The 20275-nt window shown below is 39.2% G+C and overlaps 1 protein-coding gene across 3 annotated transcripts in view; it reads right to left on the reverse strand.

The window, feature by feature from the left end:
- Nucleotides 1-20275, reverse strand: part of SHANK2 (SH3 and multiple ankyrin repeat domains 2) — a 350898-nt gene that overhangs the window by 212234 nt on the left and 118389 nt on the right. For all 3 annotated transcript variants that reach the window (XM_040558301.1, XM_040558303.1, XM_040558302.1), the window contains exons 13-14: nucleotides 8574-8883; nucleotides 3702-3871 (exon numbers count right to left, since the gene is read on the reverse strand). In XM_040558301.1, the coding sequence (XP_040414235.1) occupies nucleotides 3702-3871; nucleotides 8574-8883 (480 nt within the window). The remainder of the gene's footprint in view (nucleotides 1-3701; nucleotides 3872-8573; nucleotides 8884-20275) is intronic.

The following is a 20275-nucleotide window of genomic DNA, read 5'->3' on the forward strand; positions in this document are numbered from 1 at the left end:
CAGGGAAGAAGGAGGGGGAGAGGTGCTCCAGGCGCCAGAGCAGAAGTCCCCTGCGGCCTGTGGTGAGGACCATGGTGAAGCAGGTTGTCCCCCTGCAGCCCATGGAGTACCACGGTGGAGCAGGGTTCCACGCTGCAGCCCGTGGAGGAGACCACGGTGGAGCAGGTGGACCTGCACTGACGGAGGCTGTGGCCTGTGGAAGACCCCTGCCAGAGCAGATTCCGGGCCAGACCTGTAGCCTGTGGAGAGGAGACCACGCAGGAGCAGGTGCCCATGGGGGATCCAGGTTGGAGCAGTTTGCTTCTGAGGGATGGACCCCGTGGTACAGACCCATATCTGGAGCAGTTCTTGAAGAGCTGCTGCCTGTGGGCAGCCCACATCGGATCAGTTCGGCAAGGACTGCATCCTGTGGGAGGGACCCCACAGCACAGGGGACGAGAGTGACCGAGAAGAAGCGGCAGAGAAGAAATGCTATAGACTGACCGTAACCCCCATTACCCCGTTCCCCTGCACCGCTCAGGGGGAGGAGGTGGAAGAAGGTGGATGGGGGGGAAGGTGCTTTTGGTTTCTTTCCTTTGTTTCTCACTTCTCTAGCTTGTTATTAATAGGTAATAAGTCTTACTGTCTCCCTGTGCTGAGTCTGTTTTGCCTGTCACGATAATGACTGTGCGATCTCCCTGTCCTTATCTCAACGCTTGAGCCCTTTTCATCATATTTTCTCCCCGTGCGTCTTTGAGGAGGGGGAGTGAGAGAGCGGTTGTGGTGGAGCTCGGCCGCCCACCCGAGTAAAACCACCACACATGGTAACACAAAACAGGGTTTGATCTGCTTCTGAAACTTGTTCCTTTGATTAGCAATGGAAGACTATGATATGGTGTTCCAGCCTTTCTGTGCAAACAACCTTAAATTACACTCAGAAAGACCTTATCCTTAGTAGCACTATTTTTTTTCTATTTCCAAGCTTTTCCTAAAAGCACTGACATGTATAAAAAGTCTCACTAGACTTCACTGTATCAAAGTTCTATAAAATGTTCTAAAACAAGTGTGTCTGCAAATGCTAGATCTCTGCAAGCTTTTAGTTCAATGTGCAAATCATGCATTTGAAGCTGAAACATCCCTGTAGGGATGATTAGATGTTAGATGGATATGTCCTGCTTTTTGTAACAGTAATAAATAATTTATAGTCACTGTCAGTAAACATAGATTTTCCCCATTTTCTAGTTCACCATTTTGACATTCTTTAGTTAGCATCCCCCCACAAAATCACTGGTTTCAAGTTTTGATCATCCTATTGTAAGAAGATCTGAAAAGTGAACAAATTTCTTCCTGCATTGTTTTCCAGCTACTGTCACAGTAACTTAGAACAAAGGGCTCCTTTGTGTAATCAATATTATTTAAATATTAAACTCTTAATTGAAATTTAAATCCCTTGTTCACTGGATATTTTTATATATGTAATAGTCTTAAATTCTAATGTAAACAAGCAGCCTGGTAATGAATGTCTCTACAAACTTCAGCATCCTAAGCAATGTGTTATACTTTCTCCACTTTTGTCAGGGAACACATTTTCTGTCTTGCCTTCCTCAAGAACTACCTGGAGTCTCCGTTGTTTTATTCTGGTTACAAGAATCTATGGTCTATGTCGATCTTACATCCTCTTCATAAAGAAAAATATTACCACATCTTTAAAACCAGCAACTCAGTTGAACACAGTTGCAAAGGGATACAACGGCCCTCAAAGAGCCAACCATATTCATTCTTTATTTGTTGGCATCTAGTAGAACCCTACTAACATGCCTGATGCTGAAAGGTATTTTGTACCACTCATAACTCCACAAATTTCACCTTTTGTAGGAACCAGCAATTCTTCCTCATGGTATTAAATTTTCTGAGATTATGCATAAGCAAAGAATTCTGGGGCATGCTTAAGTTTCACTTTTTTGTTATTATTTTCTTTCCACTACATGCAACAATTTTTCATTTTCCTGTAATTCACCAACATGCACCTTTCTCTACTGTTTTGTTCCTCTACCCTTTCAGTGTGAACAAACTCCATACAAGACCCCAGGCCTTCATATTTTCAGTATTCTTATGTAAAAGTTTGAAAGATCACATTTGCGTTCAATTTGCTTTATGTTTTGCATGACAGTTACTCATAATGTAACTTTACCTTTCTCTAGGTTGTACCCATTCTTTTGACACTTGAAAGCTTTTGTGAAGTGATACTATGCATTACTTCTCTTGCATTTATTCTCATATACTGAATACTTACAAATTTGGTTCCCAAACCATGCAAAGCATTCTCAATTTTGTTTGAATTTGAAGCCAGTTCCGTTTTTTTTTTTTTTGTGAGTTGAACTTTATTTGATATTTGGCATTCCCAAGGAATTCTATAACTTCAAAGCTTTGATTGACTTTATTAAGTTTACTCTAGCCTAGATAACTCCCATTACTTGACAACTTCTACAATGTTTTTATCAAATGTTCGTATCGGCTCTTCCAAACTTTTTTTCTTGTGCGCTATTTTCTTTTGCTCATAATCACTGCTTCCTGCCAGATTAGAGCACAATCTCCCAGAAATGTTATCTTTTCAGCTCTATAGCAATCACCACCTCTCCTAAATTTAACCCTTCTCCTTCATCTTTGCATTTAAAATACATCTTGCATATATATGCCTTATCTTTAAAGTGCAGCATTCTTGAGATTTGTTCTATGCCTTCTGTAGATCTCAGTTAACAAAAATTATTTAACCCTCAAATGCTTCAAGAATCAACCATTTCCAAAAATACAAAACAGAAAAAATACTTTCTAATGGCTCCCTAATTATTTCTAACTACTACTCATAGGATCAGAAGGAAGAGACATTTTCCTTTGAAAGATTAGTTTCAGTTGCAGGAAAAATTTCATCTGTTTAACATTTCTATTTAGCATAATGAATTTATTCCCTTTTATTTGCCTTCCATAACAGTAATTATGCTTGTATAGATTGGGCAGAAAGTCCTTTAATTCCAGTTTTAGCTCGATGTGCAATACCACAGATGAAATTGTGTTAAGAACACACCCTTAGGAAGCTGAATCCTGTAAACCACATTCCCACTCTCTCAGTGTAAACCTGGAATTACTTATTGCCTGCAAAGTAATAACACAAACTTTGATCTTGATTTTAACATGTTGTTTGGGAAGTGCACCAGTAGCCAGAAACTGTATGTGCACCACTATACTTTCTCCCTAGAATATTTACAGCTAGACTCTGTCTACCTGCTTATTGTAAGTCTTGGGAGGAGACTCTTTCTATATAACCAATAAATTGTTCCTTGAAGAAAGGGCTTGAGACAGACTTGACCCTATCACTGTTTCCTTCCTGAGCTGCTTGGATACCAGACAAGTTTACAAAGTTTTGAAGCTCTGATGTTATCTTTTTATAATGACTACAGAAGCCAATTACATGCTCCGTGTAAAATGCTGCTATTACTGCATAGATTTTTGAATTTTACTAATAGTTTGAAATCTCAGTTGAAATGGTAGCCAAAAATGCATTGGTTACAAAAGAGAACTAGGAGCAAAATACCCTCTAAAGAAACAAATGCATAAAAGTATTTCTGTTGAACACAGGACAGACTTTTCTCCTAAAATAGAAAAGAATGTTAAAATAAAATTTACATCTATCAGAAGAAAGTACTTATTCAAAATTACTTACTTACCTTTTACTCTATCTCCTTTGTGCAGATGAATTTCCCCTTCTCCTTGAGGTTGATATGGCTTTACAACAATAAAAAGTCTTCCAGGTACAGCACTGTAAAGCTTGCGCTTTGGACCCTGATAATCCAAGGCAGACAGAGTATCCTTGTTGGCACTAGGACCGTAAACGGCACTGGAAATCGAAATTACATATATATAAAAAAAAGGTTATTTAAAATGATCAAAGTTAATTATCTACCATCACATTGTCAGGATTAAATTAAGCAGTGAATAGCATAATCATCTTCCAGTAAGACATCTAAACCTACAGAAAAAAAATACATGTTTTTCATCCTAAACACACTCTTTCAATTGTTGAAATCTTTCTGCCTGAAACATGATAAATATGCATCTGAACATGATGGCCTATAAAAGAAAACAAATAACACTAAAGTTTTTAGTTTTTCTACAAATTGAACTTGCACATTCCAGACCCAGATGAATTTTAAAATTTATCTGCAAACCATACATTACAAGAACCACAATTTATCAGAAACACTTTTAAACATCAACATTTACAATTTTTGTTGGGAATGGATATCTCTGTAACATTGCAATGTTAACTGAACAATTGAGACAACTGAATTATTGACTGAACAGACTGAATACTTAAGTTACTTCATACTCTACTATGGACCAAATAATCAAGTTACTTCATCACTCCAAGGCCTGCAGATAAATGTTAGATTTGAATGTGCACAAAGCAAGGTTCTTATGGCTAACATATTCTCCAAAAGATCATTACTTATTTGTGGTAATCAATAGCTCTCACAATGACTTCAGAGTGCTATGCCCAGATAAATCATAGGTCATCAAAAAACACACAATCTACTTATGGTATATAGAGAGAAATTATTGAAAATTAATGAAAAATATATGAGATCATTATTAGAACCCCAGAAAAATGAGTGAACCATCAAAAATAAAGCATGAGAAAGAGGGTGGAAATATTATAAATATTAGAAGGTGGAAAACTTATAGGATATATCACAAAAAAATTCCAATACTCTGCTATTTAACTTACAAGAAAAATGCAAAAACTTGAGGTCTTACAGGAAGTCTAGAAACAGAAGTTAATTGTGAGAAAGAAGAATATTCACAAAGATTTTGAAGAAAAAGAGTACCAAAAGAAGACAAGTAATTGGTGGTCAAGCATTGCAACACTCCATGATCTTTTAAGAAGAAAGAAATGAACTCAAATTGCTATAAACCAAATGAAGTGTGAAGGCTGGTGTTTACTGTTTTTCACCCTTCTTTATTTTGTAACCAATCACCTACCAAAATAGGAGTCAGTGAGGTTCTCAATATAGGTAAAGAAGTTGTCTGGTAAAAAACAAAACAAAACAAAACAAACACAGACATACACAAAAACCTCAAAACTAAAAATTCCTGATAAGTTCCTGATAAGAAAGATCCACTCTTTCATTTTACTGCAGTAACTTCTTCACCGCTTGAAATAGTGTCTTCCTTTCACCTTGTCATGATTTTCTACTACTGTGAACAGGTGCTAGTAAAGATAAGCAGTCCTTAAATGTTTAAAAGTGAACTCTGGTTGCAAGTCTGTCAAGGAATTTGCATCAGAAACCTCAGCTGGCTCTCACAGTTGCGTAAAGCAAGACAGCAAAAGATGTTCAGTTTTCTGTTCTTTTGTTCCATTCCTTTTTCCTCCTAGGTGAAGAAACAGTCATAACTGCTAACAATCCAGATCAATAAAGCATTGCTATACATCTGACTTCCACCAGTATCAAGCTGCATTTTCTGCTTAATGTGGTAGCAACCAGGTAGCAGCATTGTGTTTACCTTCTATCACAGAAGGTTCGTTCGTTTTCTCTTTTACTGAAAGAGGAGGGGGGCACATTTAAGCACATTTAAGCTTTGCACTGAAGGCATCTTCTCTCATGGGACAGGCTTACTAAAGGAAATCACGGCTGCAACATCGGAGTGATGACTTCTTTAAGAAGATCTTCTCTCTCCCCCTGTGCCCCAGGCCTGGGCTCCCAGCCCAGCACGTCCCATGCCGTGAAAGAGCTGAAGAATGATGTGGGGATTTCAGAAGACGCGCAGAAGTGCTCCCCTCTCACCCAGAAGGTGGCCACCCCTGACAGCTCAGCCCTGACTGAGTCTGTGCAGGCACCTCCTTTCACTAATCATGGTGCTGGTTCCCAAGCCTCTCTCAGCTCCTCACAACACCAGTTTGGTGTGGAAAGCAGCAGCCTGGTGAGAAGATAAACACCTGAGTGAGAGGCTGCAATGATCACAAGGACCCCTGCAGCACCACTCTCCATCTCTTTCCTTTCCACCAGGCAAACAGCCCTCTGAAACCTCATTAACCCTCTGGTGATGCTAACCCCATGCTGCACTCTGCTCTGACCTCCTCTGTTACCCTGCCCCTTCTGCTGCTGCTGCTGCTTCAAAATCCAATCTGTGGTGATGTCAAAAAGGTCTTTGTCAGCTAAGGGGAGCAACAGCTTCATGGTGAATGTATTATTTGCAATTAATAAGCAGAGACAGCAACAATTCCCACATTTAGCTGATAGTAAGTAGGTAGTCTTACAGTTAAATAAAATCTGTGAGGAAAGTGTCATATAAGGTGCCATTCAGGGTTGCAAAACAGGCCTGCAGCAAGAAAAAGCACTGCCTGAAGGAAGAGATCATATATAAGATGGTTTTGGTTGACTTTACATTTAGAGAGTTCCAGTTCTTTTCCGAGTACTTGTGGGTGCTCTGGACATCTCTGAAAAAAGTCTTGATGGTACTTATCACAGAGAGATCTTCAGCTGGACAGCTGTTTATGCACCTGTCATACTGACACATTAAGAGAAAGACCACCATTTTATTACCACAGCATTTCAGGTAGGAAATTTGTTTCCACTATCATTCGTGCAAGTTTTCAAAATCATGGGCTCCCAGAAAGGGAAGAGGAAAGTGGCTAAATAAAGCCAGAGCAAATAAATATTACTTAAATACTTATTCAAAACTTTATTTTTTTTTATCTTTTTTTTTTTTTTAATCATTTTTCCCTCTCTGAAAGAACTGTTTATACTCTAGGAATTTGGAAGCATGTTATCCCAGGGATATTGATGTAAAGGTGCTTTAAATCCCTTCCAGCTAAAGCTGTCTTCAAGTACAAGATAAATCCTCCCACTTTGGTGGCATCAGCAGTGCTCAGTAGAATATGAGGACACTCATTCTGCAAAAACCATCTTGCAAAAACCTCCTCACGTAAGTGAAGCTTCATTATGGACAACACGTTTTTAAGCTGATATGGTTCTCTGTGAGGTACCGTCCAAATTATTACCAAATGAGTTTTTGACATTATTGTAACATATGGCACAGTAACAGTAGTTTGCTCTACTGAATGAAACTATTGGCTTAAGATACTCAGGTCCTCTTTCTTCCAGGGATTCTTACATTTCAGACAATGTTTTTTTGGTTTTTGTTTTGTTTCTTACAAAGCACCACATTTCCACTCTCAAGCAGTATTGTTACCAGTGCAAATAATTATTGTCAGTTTAGGCACCTACAGCCAAAGAGAAAATAAGAACATGCAAGGTATCTTTAACTACATTATAGAATCATTAAGGCTGGAAAAGACCTCCAAGATCATCTGGTCCAACCATCCCCCTACCACCAATATCACCCACTAAACTATGTTCCTAAGCAATTCTAAGGTCCAACCCTTCCTTAAACATTCCCAGGGACGGTGACTCCACCACCACCACCCTGGACAACCTGTTCCAATGCCTCACTACTCTTTCTGAGGAGAAATGTCTCCTCATTTCCTACCTGAACCTCCCCTGGCGCAACTTGAGGCCATTCCCTCTAGTCCTATCACTAGTTATCTGCGAGAAGAGGCCGACCCCCAGCTCCCCACACCTTCCTTTCAGGTAGTTGTAGAGAGCAACAAGGTCTCCCCTGAGCCTCCTCTTCTCCAGACTAAACAACCCCGGTTCCCTCAGCTGCTCCTCATAGGACTTGTGTTCCAGGCCCTTCACCAGCTTCGTAGCCCTTCTCTGGGCAAAGAGAATTATGATGCAAGCAAAGATCCAGATACCTACAAATTACAAAGAGAAACCAGCAGATGCATTGATTAACAATACTCTTGCCTTTTCTGCACTGACCAATGGATGACTTTTGGTATTAGGAAACAGGACAGACAAACCTGATATTTTAAATGACAATTGAATAAAACGTGTTTCGTCAAAACATTTAATCTCTGATTCTCTCCATCAGTACCCGGCTCTGCCTCCCTTCATTTTTCTAGCCCTGAGCTTTAACCCTTTTCACAGGACAGTGGTTTCATAAAGCTGAAGACCCCATTTGTGATCAAAACATAGACACAATCATCTACTTTATTATATTACTTGTAATATGTACATCACTCTAATTATTCAGGATTTGCCCTCCAGTGGGACATAGCTGCAGGATATTTGCAGAGAGTGCCTGCTAAATCACATTTATAATTTGAGAGGAAAGAAAGCAGCAAAGTCCTAGGGAATGCAAAAACCCTGCAGCAAGGATAATCATGAAAAGAGCCCCTGACACCTATCACCAACACCTCAAGAAGCTCCTTTTGCTCTCAGTCAGCCTCCTGTACAGCCCCACTTATTCCCCCCAGTTATTCCCTCCGGTTTCCTCTTTGGTTCAAAACTCTTCTGCAGAAGAGAAACAGTCCCTAATTCATCACCCATAAGCAGATCCAACACTGGTTTCAGGCATGACCAATAGTTTTCTCCAGGGACCAAGCATCTCAGAAATATTTTACATGGCTATTAAATATAATAGTTATTTTAGCTATTAAAAGATCTCATACTGTGCAAATATTTAAAATTCACCTGATGTGCCTGTGCTGCTGCCGTTTGGCATCCTCTCCCAACCTGTTTAGGGATGGTGACCGGCTTCGGGAGGATGGAGTGTAACTCCCCACAGTTTTCACAGTTCCATTAGGATTATTCTGCATCTGTTGAAGTAGATGAGGTGAAAGGCTGCGATGGGAAGAGGCAGAAGAGGAGGCTGACCACTCAGGGAGGTTGTTGATGTTCAGATTGTTGTCACTGTTGGAACGAAGTAAGATACGAGGTGCTGCTAAGGTGCTTGGGGGTCTCCGCCTTCTGTTTGAGTAGGTAGGAGCCTCTCTAAAGGGCACTGTGTAAAGAAGGACATACCGAGTAATCACAGATGAGTTTACCATTTATACACGCTTACAACCCCATGAAAAGACTTAGTAACATATGGCATTGTTTTTTTTTTTTTGCAGAGACAGAAACTCTACCTTGCCTGAATATCTAATCAAATTCATTACCTCAAAACATCATTAAAACTGAAAACAACTGGCCAATATTAGCCTGTTTACGGGTTTTAATAAATAGTTGGGCAATGCCAGCAATGTGAGTGTGCAGAGCAGTCTGAACTATGGTCTAATTATCACCAAGTTTGAGGGTCATACTGTTCATATTTACTCTATGCCCTCATTTTCAGTCAGAAAGCCAAGGAATGTGGCTGATCAGTAGAAGTTTCGGTGCACAATCTCCCAACCTCCTCCTCCAATCAGCATCCAAGCTGAGAGAACTTTGTTCCATCGCAAATTCAGGCCTAACCTGAAATCTGTAGTGTTAACAGTCACCTTATCCCCATCTTCCAGGTTAAAAATTGAGGACAGAGATTTTTCTCCTGGCAGAACTCTATTACACCGCTATAATCCCTTGGTATTCCCCTCTTTCTAATCTAGGCATTTCTACTGCATCTATTACTATTGTATATAGAGCATATTACCCCAGGGTAATACACTCACATCGTCACGTGCCGTGTCCCAGGGAGAACACGACTGTATCCAAAGGCTGCAATATGCTAGTTAATGAAACAGTCATAACAGAAAACAAAAGCAAGGGCAATAAAAACCCAGTACAAACCAGAGGGCCTATCCTTTCATCAGTGTTATTAGTAGAGTGTTGCAGCCATACAAGAATTCAGACAAGCAGACACTACGTTTTCCAGATCTCCATTTCTCACTGTCGTGAGTCAGTTACTTGCAAATGCAACTTAAAAGGAGAATTTCCTAATAAAAAGGCATCCAACTCACGCTAGAAATGATAGCATTTCCTACTTATTTTATAAGGCAGTGAGGAGTCTGACCCTGAAAACTTACGCTTAGTCCAGTCCCCATTCATGCAAGCACTCTCATAAATTCCAGTGGAACTCATGGGGTTGCAGGATTGATCCAAAGTGCAAGTATTTACATCTGAAAAGTCCCAGTAGCATAACTAACAGGAGAGAGCCAGGAATTATTCTGAGGTCTTTACTGAGCTGTTGTAATTTTCAAAAATCTTATTTCAGTTGGGAAAGAAGCCCCACAGAATATCACCTACATGTCTAAAGTGCCAGCAAGTGCCATTTGTAAAGTGTCACAAATGTCTACACATTCAATGCCCTTCAAAACCACATAAAATAACAGAATTAGAATGTGTCTATCATCCTCTGCAAGTAAATAAATTCACAAAAATATGAATATACACAGGAATCAATTTGTCTTGCCTTGACAGATAGCTTTTAATTGGGAGGACACAGCAAAATTCAAGGTTCCAGAGCAAAACTGAAAGCATATTTATAACATAAAATAAGGGTGTAATTGCAAGTAAAAGAATAGTTTATATTATTTTCATCAGAATTCATCAGAATATGATTAATTGTGATTCTGAGAATTTTAAAATAGCATCCTTCATATTTCTAAACTTTCTCTGGTAAATAGCTCAGCAACATCAGAACAACCAAGCAAAAGAGAACAGTGTGCACGGGGAGGAAGGACTTTAAATTCATTTCCATAATATATTATTTGAAACAAAGCTGAAATAAGGAAGTAGTCTTGAAAAGCTGCTAAACGGGATAAAGCTTAGTAGTCCAATATTTGGGCTAGAAACTGGCAGAAACTGTATAATTTTCTGGATATTCTGAGTCTTTCATATTTTTGTAGGGTTTCAAACCAGCAAAGTATGTCTCTGAAAGTACCTTAGTGCTTCAAATGCCATGGTGAAAGCCACAGTTAGTACTAACAAAGAAAACTCACAGCACTTATTTCTAAAATTAACATACACAGGTCCTCTGATCAACATATATGACATAGATGTGTTGTTTGTATGTTTCTGGATTTCCAACAATAAGAATATGGCTCTGGAAATGATTTCATTGAAGATAAGAATCTTTCCCAGGAACAATAAAGCAGAACAGCTACTGTCATAATTTCCTTACAGGAGAAATCACACAAAACCAGAGAATGCACGACAGATACAGGGCTGCTATCTGAAAGAGTTGCCTTGTTCCCTTCAGGTCACCAAAGTTTGTCTTAGACTTCAGTAAAAATGGGCTCTGACCCTTAGACTTGAATTTTTCACCACTTAAAACTGCTAACATTCAAAGCAGGCTGCCAAGCCTTTAAGCCACAGCTCTATGAAACTGAAATTGCCCATGGTTTTTGATCATTTGCTTTAAGCTCTGCAGCTGATAGGATGCACGGTGGTGGCAGCAGGAGGGCAGGGTGCTCAGGATGGGGACAGGACAGCGGGGAGCTGCTGAGCACCTTCGTGCCCGCAGGTTTGAGAAAGCACAGGACAGTGCATTCACTCCTAATGGAAGATAGTGTGTGTTTTGTATGTATGCACGCTCTCCAGGTATCACATTAAATTAGCTCTTTTTCCATTACACATCTGAAAGGGATTTTACATTTGGGAGTTAGTTTTTGATTTGCTATTAATGCTCTGTTCTTAAGGAGAGAACTACAAGCAAAATCAGCCTTTACTACAGAAAATAAACAGGAAAGGGGATAACTAATTACACCAATTGACGTGTGTCTAACAAATCTTTTATAGAAAGAGTTAAAAATAAGCATTTCCATGCCTAAAATGATTAATATTCCACCCAACTGTTTCTTTTCCCCAGCAATCTGCAAACTGTAAGTGGGTGGATATTTTTTTAGCTCCTCTTATAGTCATTATTTATATTATTTGCACAATAAAAAATAACTACAACACAAAATGATGGAATGCAAATGTCCATGCTTTAAGCCCTGTTGGACACCGTCACTCCCTAATATCTCACTACGTTCACAACTGTAAGAATAACTGTTGCAAAACTTGTCTGGGAAAAACAGTTGATATAAAATGACATGAAAATGACTGAACTAATTTCATGCCCCTAAACTTTAAAATTATCATCTCTAAAAGCATGCCTGAAAGCATCATTTAATTCTTTCTCCAGCTCTCAGCATTCTTCTATTCCTGGTATTCCATACATCTGAAGGGGTAATTCAGCAGCAGCTACTGACAAATATTCACTCAGGAAATTCCTTACGTGTCTTCAAATGATTTTCTTAGGGAACAAAACATTTCTATAACTACTTCAGAGAAAACCTTAAATGAATAAAGTCACATCCAGCCTTCATAAGCAGTTGCCTAAATGGATTGTCTAGCATAAAATAATTTTGAAAACGAAACTGCAGGAACTGATTAATTATAGAGTCACTAAGCCGATCATATTAAATGTACACAAGAAAACACCAGTCTGAAACATCAAAGTGTTCTGCTTGCATCGCTTACCTTCTTTCTTTGTGAAGGCATTTAACAAAGACTTCATTTTCCCTTTTACTTTAGCAGCAATCCCCTCATTATATAACCTTTGCTGGGAAGAAAGAGGAAAAAAAAAAAAAAAGGAAAAAAAATAAAGCTACCCAATTTCTATGTGTTCGGGCTGCCTGCACCCTGACATGAGCAGCAGGTTTCTGGGCACTGTGTAATTGCCAGCATAGCCGGGCACGCAGCGCCCGGCGCGCTGGTGACAAAGCCCACCCCACATCCTGTCTGTCAGCTGGGAGCCAACTGTGCATAGACTGGAGCCGCTCACACACACACACCAAAAAAAAAAAAAAAAAAAAAAAAAGGAAAAAAAAAAAAAAAAACCACCCTGCTATCTCTCTCAGCATTAGTCATGTGAACAGCACCGCCACAGCCTTGCCGGCGAAGCCCTGCTCCTGCTGGCGCTGCCTTCCTGCACCCCACACGCCGGGTGCAGGAGGTGGGGGACGAAATTTGTGTTGGAGAGGGGCAGGGGGAAGGATGCGCGGACACAGGGGCTTCGCAGCCACATGCATGTGCTGTGCTGCCAGTGAGGGGAAAGCCTTGGCAGAGCTGAGAGCGGCTTCACAAGTGCATCAGCTTGTAAACTTGCCCAGCTGACTCGTGGTGCTCAGGGGCACCCTTTTGCTTTTTGATGCTTTTTGCTTGCTTAGTACGATGCTAAAAAGAGCCAATTTGAGGAAAAGTGTGAATCAAACCAGAACTCAGCAAGCCTTCTGCAAGAACTACAGTAAGACCATAGACAAAACTGACACTACGCAGAGTAACTGGAGCTGGCCTATATTCCAGCCTGAAACAGATGGGGTACCAGCACCAACAATTTTCCATTCCCCTTCATTGCAGCAACTACACCGAAATAAAACAGAATTTCTTTCTGCACAGGGTAAAAATAATAAAATTTGACTGAGCTGTTCCTCTAAATTTCATGCAAACGCCACAAAATAAATAAGGACATTGCATTTGCAGTTTTTAAAGCGCTAATTCTGCAACACATTCTGCAGGGAGCTATGGCAGCCGTGCCAGCATGCTCGCAGGGGTAGAGCAAATCACTGAGAGGCAGGAAGGAAGCAGGGGGCGGCGCTAGCAATCACACAAAATTTCAGCATAACTAGTTACACCTACAGAAAAAAAAGATTCTGAAGAACAGGAAGTTCACTGTTTAAAAAATGAGTAACCCAAAGTAAAAACCTGTCCTCAAATAGTATGAACTATATAGCAGTTAATAAATATTTATTCCATGTCAGACATCTCTGCTGGCTGCTAATACTTCTATTTTGAAAATTTGGTCTTTTTCTAACTGAGAAAACTGATTCAAGAAAGACAGAAAATAAATGACTTAGATGGATTTAACCTCCATACGCACAGTGATACCATATTTAACAGAAAACTGAAAAGAATTAGCAAGCACAAATAAATTCAATAGTTTAAACTTCATTTAACATTTCAATGTTTACACAGCTCTTAATTTCTAATTAAAAGAATATTTCTCTAAATCAATACAATTTTACATTTTGTTTCAATTTAATTTTAAAAGAACCTGTGCTTATCAGGTGGTAATTTTACCAGTGGAAATGTTGGACACTAAATATAAATATAAAGTTAAACATCTGTATTTGACAAGAATATTTTTTTTCTTAAAAAAGATGCAAAGCTTTCTAGAAAGTAGCTTTGAACTGTTATTCACAAACTTATAAATATGTGCATATGTTAGCTCCCCGTAAGAATCGATATTGTTTCCAGAACAAGAACTACTCCACCGGGACAGCTGTGCCACTAATATGAATTATTACCCTTTCCAGTATCTCCATTCAATCCCTCTGATTCCATTTGGAGCTATGAGTACCAAAGAAGCTATAATGATTAGTAATATTTCACATTTCCATGGTGTTTTCTAACTAAACTTAGTCAACAGTATGTGAGGGCTGCTGAAGTCTGCACAAAAAATTCAGAATCTTGTAGTGTTCCCATTTCAATAGCCAGATGTAAACTGGCAGAAATTAGTTTTATGATGGCAGCCCATGAAATGCTCAGGAAAGACTGAAATCTTACTTTGTGCTTACTGATGGGGCTGAGAGCACTGTTCTGATCACTACTGTAATGCTCATGGGGCAGAGATTTCCTAGGGTGTGCAACTTAAACCAGTTTAACCCAGTGCAGGGAAATGCCCTTCACTGACTGCATGGAGCACAGATTGATCCCCGTACACTGAGAATTACCTGTTGTGTCCCCAGGGAAAGAACATAATCCCTGCCTCTATATGTTCAGTTCTGTGCGTTGATACCCAGAACATCAATCGCAGAAAACCATACAGACCAACATTAACTATCTATGGAGAGATGGGATCCCAATGGTGCTCACGTTGCTCCATGCAGAAAGTCCTGGGCATTTCACTACCAAGGTGCCGCCAGCACAGAACCTGGGAGCCTGATCCTCAAACTGCATCTTTCTCCACGTGGGTGTCAGTGTTTCAAACTATTGCTATCCTAAGTACCTACCTGTAACAGTTAGGCTAGGAAAGTGTTAACTCAGTTGTGTTCATTCATGGCTGTTCATATATAGTAAAATAAAAACAGGCAGGCAACTGTAGTCAATCAAAATAAATCCCAGGGGGTATTTTTATTAGATTCTTGCTGGAGCTCCGTAATTTCATCATCTAGAGGTTTCTAATCAGTGTTATAAAAACATAAAAAATATTAAAGTCACTTGAAATTATTGAGTTTCATGGAAATTGTGGGAACTCTTTCCTATCTACCCCATCAGATATATCACCTGATGAACGATCATTTTATTCCACTTAACCATCTTTCTTTTCCCCATCACAGGAAATATAATTTCTTCCTACATGGCAGAGCCTACTGCAATAAACACTATTGTACAATTGGAAAATATGACAATCAAGGAAGTCAGTGAACTATTTGCAGCTGCATTTTTTTTTTCCGACTTTCACTAATAGCTTATTAGAATTTACTTGTTTTAACTGAAGTCTGAAGAACTGAACTGTGGTGTAAGGAAGTTAAAAAAGAAATTATTCCAGCAACTTCCACCTTTTCCAAAAAGATTTTGCTGCCTTATGATGGTAGCCTTGGTACTTACAAATGAAGATGCCTTACAAATACAAGCGAGGTAAGCCCTAATAAACTTTATTCCCCCACTTCTTCTGCAGGTGCTCAGGAAGACGTCTGTGGGCTCTGCATGAGGATGCCTCTGCAAAGAAAAGGCCACCTTATGCAGACATCAAAACATGGGCTCCAAGGTTAACTTTGATTGCCATTTTTTGTATGTTTGTAACATCAGGTTCACAATTTTTTATATGTGCTTTAGTCCATAGCTTCCAATGCAAAATAGCGACTTACACATTTAGACATTTTTTGAGGATCTACTTTTAGGCAATTAAATGTCATTAGGAAAAGTTAAAACATGATTTGTTTGATCGAATTTACATTCTTGCTTAATCTTCCCACTATCATGAGCAATTGCTTTTCAGATGTGATGGCAGAACACAGTTAAAATTATCATGCTTTATTCTTTTTGGATTTTGTCTTTTTTTTTTTTTCTTTTTTGAGTTCTTACCAGAAAAAATCCCTTCAACTTGTACACACATCTAGCCTTTTGTTAAAAATACAGTTCTTCACACGTATAAATAAATTTCTCTCCGCTATAAAATAGGCGTCCCTTATGCTAAACCACCAAGTGGAGAGTTAGACAAGAACAGCCATATTCAAATATAGACTGTAAAGTACAAAAAGATTCAAATATAAACTGTAAAGTACAGAAAAAAAAAAAAAAAGCTAGGTTGATACTGTTTCTAGATTACTTGCTTAACCCACAAAGCTATAGGGTGGTCAGGAGCACAAGCAGTGGTGACAGACTCAGAAGGAATCCATCTCAGAGGAACAACTAAAACTCTTATTAAACAAAGTTGTTTTATTTTTTTGCAAAAAGTTTGAGTTTGCTCAGGATACTGCAGTTAAGCCAACCCTGAGAAAAGAGTGTCTGAGCTCACACAAATGTTGCTTGTAGAGCCCAGCCTTAGCTAACCTGACCTTAGTTTCTCTGTCACCACCATTAGCATCTTCTTGCCACCCAGCAGCGCTGCTTAGCAGCCTTCAGGCAGGCAGTCCAAGTCTGAAGGGTAGAATGGGGGCAGGAGACAGTGTGTAGGAAAGGACAGCAGAGGGATGGATTGGGAACAGATGGCAAGAGTTATCAATTAGAAGAAGAAAGAAAAACAGAATATAGCAGTGAGAGTTACACAGCCATGTGCCAGACTTCCCTTCCATTACCTGGCATTTATATTACATTGCTGTCCCCAAACTTTGCTCTGTTTCGCAAGGGCCAACCTCACTCTACTCTCACCAGGAACCAAGTGCATTCGTGGAACTACGTTAGAAAGCTACAAGAAGCATGTGGAAAGATTTTCAAATATCCAGCAAAATTTACAGCTGTGCACAAGGCTTGACTCTAGAGACAAGACCATGCAGTAGAGTGAACTGGCCATTGCTGGGGTCTTCAGTCCTGCAGAAAACACTTCATGCAAGTCCTGCTATTGAAAGAATTTTAATTACTAAGCATGTGAGGTGCACGTGTTTGTGGGTACATTTCAAAGGAATTTCAAAGTCGATGAATATACAGTTGCCACACTCAGATGAGCTTAAAATATGAGAAATGAAAATCAATCCCTCTTTCTTACCATACTCACATGATTATAAATAAGCCTTCAGTAAGATTCACTGGGATTACAGCAGTAATGCAGGAATAACATTAAAGAGCTGCATGCTTCCACAGAATGCAGGCGTGTTCACTGTAAGGCTTTAGTTTCAGATGCTTACACAACATCAGGAATATATTTAGATCATATAGAAATTGCTAAATATTGCTTAAAACTTGTAATGTGTCAGAGCAAATGTCTGAAATCTCTTTGATAGTCTAGAAGGTAATGGGTTCAGAAATTTTGATCCAAAAGAGCTTGAAAATCATGGGATTTTACCTTTTTTTTTTTTTTTTTTTTAATTACGAAGCTCAAGGCAGCAATTTCTGCAAATTTTTGAAGCTCTGACTGCAAGGATACAGGTACACACACCAGAACTCACCTTAGAAGTGAAATAAAACCTCTGTCCCAAAGGATAAGAGGCTGCTTTGTAGCCCAGAGTTGTGTGAAAAATCTGGGTCAGGATGCAGAAAGACACAGAACAACGGAGGGTTAAAAGGTGGGAAAATTAAACGCTGCTATTTCACAGGAAAGCCTGGAAGTGGGAAGGAAACAATGGCCAGTAATGAGGGAAATGTCTTGCAAGTAGTAGCTTAAAGAGAGAGAGAAGTGAAGGCAACAAGAGAAATCTACAATAGCTGAAGCAGAATTTGAAAACGATTGAAATCTATCAGCAATGTCAAAGAAAGCAACATATTTGAATAAAGTATGTATGACTCACTTTCATTTTATCAGGTACAGTCCTATATAGAAAACGCACTTACCTAAATAAAAATCTGTATTTTACATAGTTCTGTTTCTGCAGGATGTTCTCCTCAATCCTGAGGTGTAGAATGGAGAGGCCAGCTCTGAGCTGCCAGGTGACAAGAGTTTCTAAAGGCTTTATCCTCTCAGAGTACTCACAGCTCCCCATTTCTTTTACACGTGTTTGGGTTGAAAGGAACATCAGATCTTGCTCAGAATAACACAAATAACTGCAACAAACATTTGTATCCATCTTCCATAAATTTGTACGCCCATATAAGAAATAGTGAGTTTTCTCTGCTGTTTGCAAAGACCTTTCCACTGTAATAAGGCTAAGGGAAAAAAAAAATCTTAAAAAGTAAATAGTTCTTGTAAATCCTTTCAGAAAAAGCAGTGGGTGATTTAGAGTAGATGAAACAGGAAACTACTTGGTTTAACTGATTAGGTTACATTTTGCTGGCATTTCTATAAATATGGACTGTCCTGACTTCAAAGTCTGTTTTCAGCAGCAAGTAGAACTCACCCAGAGTTACTCACTTCTACAGAGCAGCAAACTATCAGTAACCAGCTACCTAGGTATGTTGTTGAAGCAAGAGATCAACAGCCTGTAGGGCATCTGGACAGAAAGATCTATTTAGCTCAGATTATTCAAGCTGCATTATTTTACCTCCAACAATAAGACAGAAAATATAAATCAAAAATAATTATAACCCACAACAAATTCTTGTGCTCTTTAAATAAGTTGGTGAAAGGAGGGTGCAATTTTCTCCACTAATAAACTGGGAAATCTAGTCCTGATGCAGCATCACTCAGACGCATTGAATTACACCACAAAGTTCATTCTTTGCATTATGAACACATTCTATAATGGCTGATACACATGGGCCTTGGAAGCCGTACACAGATTTGTGGGCTGTGGTCTCATGTTGCAGAGGAGAACAAAGACAAATGAATCTGCACAAGATGCTTAGAAAAACAAATGGACCAATATTGGATAGCATGATGCTTCTGTGTTCTGGTGTTGTACAGAAAACAATCTAATTTTGCCTTTGTGTAACTTTCCTCCTACCAAAAGCTCTCAACAAATTCCTTAAATCATTATGTTGTTCCAGGCTTTATTCAGTGATTTGATTTCACTGCTTTAATCTAAGTGTGAACCTCTTTAGTAAATAGTGGGACAAAGCATCTGTGCTTCCAAAAGTGTTGGTGGATCATGTCAGTTTTATTTAGAATAACACCATTTTCATAACTGAAAAGTGTATATTGCTCTCAATGGAGAAAAAAATCTCACAGAAGGTACAAAATATATAACTAGCCAAAGTGGTCAAATAGTGTGCCACTGTTATATGCATTGTCCTTGTACAATTCATACAGACAACTGTAATTACTGGGGCAGGGTGTATTGAGTAAACATGTTTGTACTATTTTATGTGTCAGTCAGTTGGGTCTGATTCTCCAGGCTTCCTACCTTTTGGCACTATTCCTCCAGCACATCAGATATGAAATACATCCACTCCGCTCTGACAACATTTTACAGTATCTTTGCATAAGTCTAAATGATAACACAAGGTGCATAAGGATGGAGAATTAGCCTGCAATGAATTCCAGCTTGATAGCACATCACTGGCTCAAGCATTTCTTAGACATACAGTTATTCCCAATTTACTGCAGGGCACATGACAGAAGAAACCAAGCCATGACATTAAAGTTCATGCATGACTGTGAGCTACCCCAAGGCAGGAATTTTAAGAAAACGGCAAAGAAAAAAATCCACAATATCCTCTTGAAGCTGTAGCTCCTCCCTCTTCTTAAATCTTGGTGTCCTTCCCTGCTATTTTTCAACCTCATTCTCCTTTCTCTTCATGGCTACCGTTGTCTTTCATTGCTTCTATCACCAGTTTAAGGATAGCCTGCCTGCCCTACAGAGCCATTAAATGGTCTGTAAGAGTCTATCAAGAGAGATTTCTAGAAGATATCACATCATAGCAGTTACATAAAATTAGCAGTGAAGTTATATGGGCAGAGGTAGAATGGTTGCAGGGCAAGAAAACAGCACTGAAGTAGCCCACCCAGATGAGGAAGTTTATAGGAGGTCACATTGCATAAAAGCCTAATAAGAGTGGAACACATCACCCCATCTTCATACAGCAAAGCTTGATTGTGGAATACAGGAGGGAACAATCAAGTAATTAATGTGACATTGCTCTATCTTTTTAATACCTTATTGCACTTTGAGGGTAACATTTTCATTGTTTCATTGTTTACCTTTCATTGTTTACTGAGGAGACCTCAGAACAGTGAAGACTTTTCGCTCTACTGGTTGGCTTCCCACAGGTGCACATTTCTTTCCGGTGTGTGACAAATACTTGCATTACCACTTTCATTCTTGTTTTGCAGTAGAGAAGTACAAGGAGGCCTTTTTTTTTTTTTTTTTCTGGAAGAGCTCTTACCACCAAAACTACAA

This window comes from Cygnus olor, chromosome 5 (assembly GCF_009769625.2).
Source record: "Cygnus olor isolate bCygOlo1 chromosome 5, bCygOlo1.pri.v2, whole genome shotgun sequence".
Classification (NCBI taxonomy): Eukaryota; Metazoa; Chordata; class Aves; order Anseriformes; family Anatidae; genus Cygnus; species Cygnus olor.